Here is a 10239-nt window from a genome sequence, read left to right as displayed (position 1 = left end):
TTTCAAACATGAAATTATGTGGCTACAATGTGTACTTATGATATGCAAATAGCAGGCAGGCCTATTTCATTCAAAGTTAGTAGACCAGCTTTTTATCGCAAGTTGTCGGTAGTACAGTAATGGTTGCTCTGGAATTATTCAGCAATGTTGTGATTGAGGCCACCATTTTTGTTCTATTCCGTCAGCATCAATCCTGATGTTGCATGTAGTAGCTTAATGGAGGGGACTTTGTATTTGACTGCTTAACCCACTGACACCTCAAATGCCTTACACACTCCCAGTTGATGAGTAAAACGGTCTGGCATTAGACAGTACAATCTGTTCAGTCTCACTCCCAAGTGTCAGTGGGTTAACAATAATTATTAATTGCTCTGGTTGTGTGTAACTGGACAATACTAATTTACTATTGCTTTTTTCTAAATCGCAACAGTTGTTGTGGGAGTTGGAATTACACATCTCCCGACTGAAGAAACAAAGTTGTAATGTCAAGATCTTCATTAGCCGTTGGGAAAAGCTTTTGAAGTGTTTCCTGACCAAAAGCAGCAATGATGAATGTGAGTTCTTTTAAGAGTGGCACTAAGTCATTTATTCAAGATATAACTTGAGCATGACATGTTGGAAAATATCTGTTTTGGAGACTGGGAAATTTTTAGACGTTTTTAATTACATGTACGCTAAACATTCTTGGTTTTATTCCTAGAACAGACCCTTTTTCAAAGACAAAATCACGGTAAAATACACGTAGATTTGTAAAATGACCATACCTATAAGACACTCTACACTTCTAAATATTCAAACATTTCTGATTGGTATCTCTTCCAAGAATTACCTGTACGGGGGGGGTGGGGTAGGAGTCCAAAGCATTTGAAATCAATGATGTCCAAACTGGACAGGAAGGCATCCCTAGTGCCACAGTGTATTATTATCAGTCAAAGCTTAAAATGATAATAAAGAGCAAGAACATACACTGATTGATTTTCCTTTGAAACAGCATTAGATGCACTGCAGCATATTCATCAACCATTCAACACGGAGCCCTTGCTACTGACATTACCGGTAGGTTGCTTAGTGTGCTACCATACCTACCAGTTAAGGCAAAAACAAACATTTTTCTTGTAATTTTGCATGTTGAGTAGTTTGTTGTATGAGATCTGATATTGTATAACAATTAACACGAGGACTCTATTTGTTTGCCTGAAGTATAATCATCTTTACTTTTGTTGGGTAAGCAAAAGAAAATTGTTATTATGCTAACAAGTGGTCATTTACAGTGATATCCTTTCATTGACGTATTCTAGGCAAGTGACAACATGGAAAGCTTTTTGAGTAAAGTTCCGTCAAATCATCCCTATTTGGTTTTCACTGAGGGTGAGGGCTGTCTTGATAAAGCTAAAGTTTTCCTAATTTTGGAGAAGGATGTGTTGTGCGAGTGCCTACCAGTCAGTGAAGATATCAGCGTCTTTGCATCATCATTGGTGTCTCTAATTGCAGTCTACTATACTTTCAATTTGGAGTATCCAGATGGCTGGAAATATCTCTTCAAGATTTTGGAAGAGCATGTCTTGGATATTCCTCCAAAACGGAAAAGCTATGCTTTGAAGCAGCTTGAAAATAGACTTCTCAAAAAGCTCAATGGAGCAAGCAGCTCTGTTTGACTTAATATATATTATACATTAAGGCCGGGTCATGCAGAGTTGCACCGTAATGCCATTGTGTTGAAGAAAGAGAAGTAGTTCCATTGATATTGTTAAGGGAGATAAATCATGCTAAAAAATATGAAAACTGACAGAAATTTAAAACTCTATCTCAAGATTTCTGAGAGCGTGCATTGTAGTATGATATGAAGCTATATAGTTTTGTTATCTGAGTTCAAGGAAGTGTCAAGACTTTTATTATATTTTATGGGAACTTGGTTGTTTTAAAGTATTAACTTCATGTAGGTACTTTTACATCTACATTGGAACTTCCACTGTAGCACAGTGTGCATCAATTTTCAAGTGGTACTGCTAATAATAACATCGAACTGATAGTAAGTATTTTTCCCCTTGTTTTAAATTTTTTTATGCTTGTTTTAATGGGGAGAAATGCATGGTAAATTTCTAGTTTCAGGCGGATACTTCACCAGTTGTAAGATATTTTTTTCCCGGTTTTAAGTGGTTCATTTATTGTTGTATCTTAAATTGAGAAAACAATTGTTCTAGTTTTAAAACGGTTTTTCCACTTGTTATAAGCGTTTTTTTCCTGTTTTAAGTAAATTTTCACTTGTTGTAGTATCTTAAATTGGGGAATAAATTTCTTGTTTCAAGCAGTGTGACTCTTGTCTTGAGGTATTAAATGTTCTTGTTTTAAGGTGACAACGTTCTTGTCTCAGGACCTTAAAATAAGATTGTGTTGCCCTGTTTTAAGGATTTATACTTTAAGAGTGAAGTCAAGGGTTGCGTCAGGACTGGACACTGGGAACATTGTACGTTTCCTTCATATGCTCATATCAAGGACGAACTGTGTATTTAAGGTGAAATTTTGCTTCGTGGATCTAGAATTGTAGTTCCAAAGACCTTACAGGACAAGGTTGTGAGGCTGGCGCACGAGGATCATCAGGGCATCCTTAAAACCAAGTATCGACTTCGCAGTAAAGTCTGGTGGCCAGGGATGGATAAAGGCGTTGAGCAGTTATGCAAGGTCTGTCATGGCTGTCAGGTGACTTCTTGTTATGACCCACCAGAACCAATGTCCCATGTTCTGCCGCCAAGTGCTCCCTGGCAGGACTGAGCGCGGATCTTCTTGGACCCCTGCCCAGAACAGAGCATTTTGGTGCTTGTAGACTATTTCAGCAGATTTGTAGAAGTGGCCATTTTGAAGTCTACCACGAGTGCCAAGATCATGGAAGCCACTTCCCCTATGTTTGTCCGATTTGGTGTACCGTTTTCTTTAGGAACAGACAACGGACCGCAATTTGTGTCAGAAGAATTCAAGGCATTTTTTCGTATGCATGATGTTGAACATCGTACGACTACGCCGTTATGGCTGCAGGCTAACGGAGAGGTTGAACGTCAGAATCGCTCCTTGCTTAAATGTTTACAGATTGCACATCTGGAGAAGAAAAATTGGCCTTCAGAATTAATTTCGTGGTTGACTGCATACAGATCTACCCCATAAGTCACTACAGGTGCTTTACCATTTTCTCTGATGTTTGGGCGAGAAATACGGTCCAAACTGCCGGAACTGAGAAGAGAGACCATTGACGTTTCAAGAGAAGCAACGTGTGACACAGACTGGTCCAACAAATTGAAAGGAAAGGACTATGTAGACGAGCAAATGCTCACCAGGGAGAAATCAAGGAATCTACTCAGAAACAGGGAAAGGAGGAGATGAGGGTGAACCACAAGTTCCAGGAGTTTGTCAGGAAACTTTTCGAAGGTCCACATGTCAAGTCTGCAGGCCTTCTAGGTTTAAAGATTTCGTTTTGTCATTGAGGGATTGAAAGACTGTTTCTCATGCATTTCAAAAACTTTGTTGATTCAAAGATTGTTTCCCGTGTCTAGTTTAAAGATTGTATGCTTCGGTTAGGATCACAATTTTCCTATTCATAGTTTTCTTTTGTTCGATTCTTCCTTTTGCAAAATTATATTGTTGTAGGGATAAGATCTTTGTTCTCGAAAGAAAGGAGGGAATGTAGTGTCGTAGCGTGAGTTATCGTTGGAATGTTGATAATTGTTGTCAATGGTTATTAGGTGTAGCATTGTTGTTAAAGTATAAAAGCTAGGGCAATTTATTGAAGTAAAGTGTGTGTAATGTAACCGTGTGCGAAATGCAATAAATGTTTTAAAGTTCGCTGGCCGATTTTATATCAGGGTTCTACTTACGGCACACCAGGTGGGTTAGGGTATCGTTTCCTGGTGTCCTCTAGGACACATTGCGGCAGAAGCTCGCGCAGCTCTATCTCACTAAGACCAGCTGCGGTCTTTCTGTTAACATACATTTCATCCTGCCACAAACCCCTGTCCTTCAGACTTTTCCAAAAACTTTCGATAGTCTTTGTGACATTTGGTGTGCTTGGTGATGTCTGGTGCACAGGATCCTTGCGTGCGGGTCAATTCACCAACTCCAGTTGCGCGTCAGTATTGCTTGAAGATTTGTTCCCGTTTTGCCACTGGATAATCCCAAACACCTGGTTCTAGAGCTGGGCTCACTTATTGGTGTTAGTATAAGTAAAGACCAGATATCAACAGCTCACAGACTTCCAGATACAAAGAAGGTAAAAAACCGAATTATAGCAAAGTTTGTACAAAGAGATAAAAGAGAAGAATTCTACAAGAAGAAGAATCTGATGGAAAAGAAGTCTAGCCTACTACCATCTGTCCAAGCCGAAATGGGTAAAAGTGTCTTCAGTGACAACATGATTCATATCGTTAAATTTTAAAAAAGGATCTCTGGCTAAAATGATTAAAAAGTACGAGCTTTCGACTGCCCGAAAAAGAAAAAGAATGTTGTATTGTCCAGGTAAAGGGCACGAATTGTTATCTGCGTTAGGTGTCACTGTGGTATGCCACGCTTCTAATGTTTTTCTCGTTCTAAAAGTGCCTTTGTCAATAACTGACGCATTTTCGAAATCAATGGCATGGTTCTTGGACCAAGCGTGATTAGCAATTCTAGAGCCTTTGGCCGCAGTTTTGGTGTTTCTTAAATGTTCTTTTTTTCGCATATTAAAAGCTCTGCCGGTTTCCCCAATATAACACCACAAACAATTTGTACAGGGAATTTTATATACGACGTTGGTCTGCGATTCCATCGAAGGTCGGAATTTCAGTACTGGGAACTGTTGTTGTAGAGTGGTGAATGGTTTGTTTACAACCGTGACATCGTGTTTTTTGAGGATGCGTGTCAAAGGCTCAGTTACTCCTTTGATGTAAGGGAGAGAAGCGAAAGACTTGCGTGACTCGGTTGGTTCAACCATCTTGAAAAACATTCCAACGAGTTCCTCCGGGGATACATTTGTTGTAGAAGCTCGAGTCTTTCTAGTGTGTATGCTTTTGATAAAGCTAGATGGATAACCGTTGGACTCCAGAGCTGCCTGGACGTAATTAAGTTCCCGTCTTTTTCGTTCAGAAGAATTGGGTAGATTTAGAGCCCTGTGCAGGAGACTTGATGCTGTGCTGACCATGTGTTGCCTGTTGTGATGGGAATTAAAATCTAAGTATCTGTCTGTATGGGTGGGCTTTCTGTAAACATTAACAACGATGACTCCATTTCTTCGGGAGTCCAGAGTGTTGAGAAAGGAGATGTTTCCGTTACATTCGGTCTCAATGGTAAACGAGATGTTAGGGTCAATTGAATATAATGTGTCATGGAAGGCTGAGGTCGTTCTTCCCAATGATGCAAAAACTATCGTCCATGTACCTTTTCCAAATTTTGGGGCGAGCAGATGAAATACTTATTGCGGACTCTTCGATCTCCTCCATGCAAAGATTGGCCACAATGGGGCTGACAGGACTGCCCATCGCAGAGCCATGGACTTGTTTATAAATTCTGTTGTTGAACATAACATAGTTGTTGGACAAGGTGAATTGAAGAAGTTTAGTGATGTCATCGATGTCCAAATTCGTCCTTGAAGGAAGGGTGGCATCTTGTTCAAGTTTCTTTTTTATGTACACACAAGCTTTATCTACAGGGATTGCGGTGAAGAGTGACACAACATCAAAAGAGACCAAAATTTCATTACCATCAATCTCGATATTGGATAATTCTTTGGAAAACTGCAAGGAGTTGGCAACAGAGTATCCGTTGGGATTCTGAAGCGGAGAAAGGATATCCGTTAGAAATTTGGATGTGTTGTATAGTGCTGAGCCAATACAGGTGACGATGGGCCTCAGGGGGTTCCCACTGTGACACCTAACACAGATACCAATTCGTGCCCTTTACCTGGACAATACAACATTCTTTTTAACAAATATTCATAAATTTTCTACATTCTCATCATTTTGCAATGTACGTTTTTATTTAAATTTTCTCATCGATTTCTTATCATTCATTTTATGCATCGAAGACTGCAGTTCGGGCAGTCGAAAGCTCGTAGTTTTTAATCATTTTAGCCAGAGATCGTTTTTTAAAATTTCACTATGTTTCATCCTGGCTGCGGCCCTTCAATATTTTCAAGATTCATATCAATGAGTCGTTAACCGCCAACATGATTATGTTAACATCATCAAAGAAAAAAATACATTGAAATATTCACAATATTAATCGTAAAAGCTATATTAAGTATCTAGGTATATACCTTGATGAGCATTTACTGTGGTATGCCACGCTTCTAATGTTTTTCTCGTTCTAAAAGTGCCTTTGTCAATAACTGACGCATTTTTGAAATCAATGGCATGGTTGTTGGACCAAGCGTGATAAGCAATTCTAGAGCCTTTGGCCGCAGTTTTGGTGTTTCTTAAATGTTCTTTTTTTCGCATATTAAAAGCTCTGCCGGTTTCCCCAATATAACACCACAAACAATTTGTACAGGGAATTTCATATACGACGTTGGTCTGCGATCCCATCGAAGGTCGGAATTTCGGTACTGGGAACTGTTGTTGTAGAGTGGTGAATGGATTTGCGGTTCTGTTAAGCACCATAAAGAAGGGAACCCCAAATTCAACATGTAAACAATAAATTAGCAAAGAATGTAGGTATAATTAACAAGCTAAGAAATTATCTTGATTTTCATATGCTCAAACAGTTATATTATACTCTTATTTATCCATATTTAAACTATGGTCTTGCTAGCTGGAGCACAGCTTACAAGACTAGATTAAATAAAATTTGCACTAAGCAGAATAGATGTATACGAAGCATGTTCTTTCTCATGGCAGAGAACATGTCGACTCCTATTATAATCTTCTTGGAATCTTGAAATTTGAAAATATGTACAGATTAAAGGTATCACTTTTTATATACAAATTTAAAAATGACAAAAGTAACACCCCAGCTGTACTACTGAATATTCTTATACCTGCATCAGACATTCACTCATATAATACCAGGTATGCTGCTAATGAAAACTTCTTTAACCCATCAGTACGTACCAACTATGGTATATCTACATTTAAATTCTCTGCAATAAAAATCTGGGAATCTGTCCCACTAGAATTTAAACAACTTCCACACATGCTCTTCAAAAAAAAAAGATTCCTATTGAGGACTCAAAATTGACCATAGATTAACTGCTAGCTGTATAAGATATGCTCCGTAATATGTAGTATTTAAGTATGTCTTCTCTTACCATAATAATATCTTAGTTGTCTTTAGTGTAGCTATCAATTTCAAATATATTTAACATGCGGCCAACGCCAATTTATATCTCACATGATAGTGACCAACTCGAAAGCTGATTGGCTACTTTGATCACTGTACACTATTAAATATATATTTTTCTAGGTAATTTCCGTTAGTATTTTCTCCACTATTGTAAACTATGTAATATTAAGTTGTTTCCTCTCTGTAAACAGTGTAAAATAATAAACTTGAAACTTGAACTTGAACTTGAACTTGCTTCAACTTTTAGCAAGTATTACAACAAACCTATTGTTAATACTCACGGGTGTGACTTGAGTCAAGCTTACTTAAACTTAACTGAGCCAAACAGTGTACATGGTCGGTAGGAAAAAAAGCTTACAGCATTTATGGTATGCTGTCATTAAATACGCTTTAAAACATTTGTACGATGGTGGGCTGTTAGACATTCTCTGTCGTCTGGCCACTCTGTTTTAAAATCTCACGTGATCCCTGAATGACGTAACGGTGAGGTAAAATTAAAAAAGTAAACAAGACTTACCTGGACGTTGACGTTTGATTGTAATTCTACCTAGCTGTGGAGTCAGAAGGGGATTACGTGCCCACCCTAGTGGCTGTGCATGCAATGAACTGTGCACATTGTCCTGCCCTACCGTTGGGGTGTGACCATGCAACAGGTTTTTAAATATTGAGCTGAGCTGGCAGGTCGTGCAAACTCACGTAATCCCCTTCTGACTCCACGGCTCAGTAGAATTACAATGAAACTTCAACTTCCAGGTAAGTCTTGTTTAATTTTTTAATTTTATGAAGTGACAACGACTGAATTCTTATTAAATTAGTTAATATGGCCTACAATCTTGGACAAAATTGTTGAGAAAACGCTGCTTTTGGACTAAACTCTGATCACAAGTATGAAAAAAAAGCTCTCTTTCCCCCCCCCCCTCCCCCCTCCTGATCAATATTGCTAGACGAAACAAAGCATGTCGAGCCTGGGCTTATCAACATTGGTTGTAGGGGGGAGGGGGATGGCTAATAATGTGCAATATTGAGGACGTAGTGCGCAAAATAATTCCTATTTTTAATATTCTCAACCCTTTTTGTCCAAGATTGTAGGATTATGTCCCTTGGGCGAAGGGTTATCTTTGTAGAATGGACTTGTCTTGAAAAGTGAAAGGCAAGTTACCCAAAAGTGTGAAGGACGACAACTTGGCTAAGATCCATGTTAGTCATATTGGCATTCAAGGCTTCCTTTGGAGCGCAAGGGAAGCCATCTATTGGCCAGGCATGAGCAAGGATACGTCTCGAAATGTGGTGTCTGCAACACTCAACCAGCAAAACAAGAAAAAAGAGCCTCTTATTTGTCATGAACTGCCGATTAGACCATGGGAAAAGATTGGAGTTAATCTTTTTTATAGAAAGTAATAGAGAGCCATCTTTAAGCAATTTACAGTTTAGATTATGTCACATCAAAACCAAGAATATTGTCAAAATTGAACGCCGTGTTTCAGAAAAACTGCAAGTTGTATGCAGTGACAACCACTGAATTCTTATTAAATGAGTTAATATGGCCTAGGATTATTTTCCCTTGAACGAAGACTTATCTTTGCAGAATGGACTTGTCTTGAAAAGTGAAAGGCAAGTTACCCAAAAGTGTGAAGGACGGCATCTTGGCTAAGATCCATGTTAGTCACATTGGCATTCAACGCTTCCTGCCGAAAGCAAGGGAAGTCATCTATTGGTCAGGCATGAGCAAGGATATGTCTTGAAGTGTGGTGTCTGCAACAGTCAACCAGCAGAGCAAGAAAAAAGAGCCTCTTATTTGTCATGAACTGCCCATTAGATCATGGGAAAAGATTGGAGTTGATCTTTTTTTATATGAATGGTACAGCGTTCTTAGTTTTTAGCGTTCTTAGTTTTTAGCGTTCTTAGTAACTGTTGACTACTATTTAAACACATTTGAAGTCGACAGATCAGAAGAAGTTGTGAAGGAGCTGAAATATGTGATACCAGACCTGCTTATGTCGGACAATGGCCAACCAAGTTTCAGGAGTTTGCAAATACCTATGGTTTTGAGCATGTAACAAGTTCTCCACTTTATGCACAATCAAACTGGAAAGCAGAGAGCGCAGTGAAGACAACGAAAATCCCACTTAGAGAAAGCAGCAAAGGTTGAGCATGACCCATATCTTGCCTTACTTAACTCGTCAGCTGTACAGCATTTGTTCAGTGGAAGACTCTACTACCCAACTCAAACCAATTACTCAAGACTAGGCCACCTGAAGAAGTAAATCAGAAGCTGAAGCTTCAAAAGGCTAAACAAAGCTTGGAGACAGCCACAGAAGTCTCAAATCGGAAAGAGAGAGGATTAGCCCCAAGCTAGAGTGGAAGGCAAAGTTGACATAAGGTCTTATCAGGTTCGAACCGAAGATGGTCGAGTATACAGACGAAATTAGCGCCAGCTGAGAAGCACATGTGAAGTCACGCCACACACTGGACTTGGGATGGCACCTCTGCTACAGCAAATGCTAGTGGCAAAATTATATCAGTGCCACCTACCACACCAAGTACTGCTCTGAGCAAGGCCCAAACAGGGAAAACACGAAAGCAGAAGATAAACGAGCTACAAGCAGACCAGTTCAAACCTCACAAAAGAAGAGGGAGACTTAACCTCCGGTGACTACACGATCAGTTATTAGGCACTATTGGACAATGAAGGATTATGTTTTTGCAAACGTTGGCCTTGAAACACTTATGTTTGAACATACTTAACTGATTTGAGTGTAATGTGAAAAGAACCTACTAATGCCCATGATCTTAAAAACACACATTTTCAACCCGCCGTTTTTCTTCTCTCCAATTATGGTATTTCTTTTGATTTTAGGGGGCTTCCCTGCTCAAATATAGTTGAAAAATGGCTTATTTATTTCTTGGATGTAGCTATCTGGAACAGGGAGCACAGAAGCT

General features: G+C 39.1%; 1 protein-coding gene across 1 annotated transcript; it reads right to left on the bottom strand.

Annotated features, from left to right (window-relative positions):
* Window positions 1-2670: 2670 nt before the first annotated feature.
* Window positions 2671-8505, bottom strand: LOC138040546 (uncharacterized). Its single transcript, XM_068886248.1, has 5 exons — window positions 8459-8505; window positions 5398-5889; window positions 4811-5168; window positions 3864-4063; window positions 2671-2926 (listed from the first exon to the last, which is right to left on the bottom strand). The coding sequence occupies exons 1-5, from the start codon at window positions 8503-8505 to the stop codon at window positions 2671-2673; spliced, it is 1353 nt and encodes a 450-aa protein (XP_068742349.1).
* Between the last annotated feature and the right edge of the window lie 1734 nt (window positions 8506-10239).

Source organism: Montipora capricornis, chromosome 3 (genome assembly GCF_036669925.1).
Source record: "Montipora capricornis isolate CH-2021 chromosome 3, ASM3666992v2, whole genome shotgun sequence".
NCBI lineage: Eukaryota > Metazoa > Cnidaria > Anthozoa > Scleractinia > Acroporidae > Montipora > Montipora capricornis.
This window is presented reverse-complemented; position numbering and strand designations above follow the sequence as displayed.

Coding starts and splice junctions, on each gene's coding strand:
- LOC138040546 (XM_068886248.1), bottom strand. CDS start 8,505: ATGACTAACATGGATCTTAGCCAAGTTGTCGTCCTTCACACTTTTGG. Junction 5,890..8,458: donor GTCGTCCTTCACACTTTTGG/GTAACTTGCCTT, acceptor TATCTGTGTTAG/GTGTCACAGTGGGAACCCCC. Junction 2,927..3,863: donor CCTAACCCACCTGGTGTGCC/GTAAGTAGAACC, acceptor CTGTTCCTAAAG/AAAACGGTACACCAAATCGG.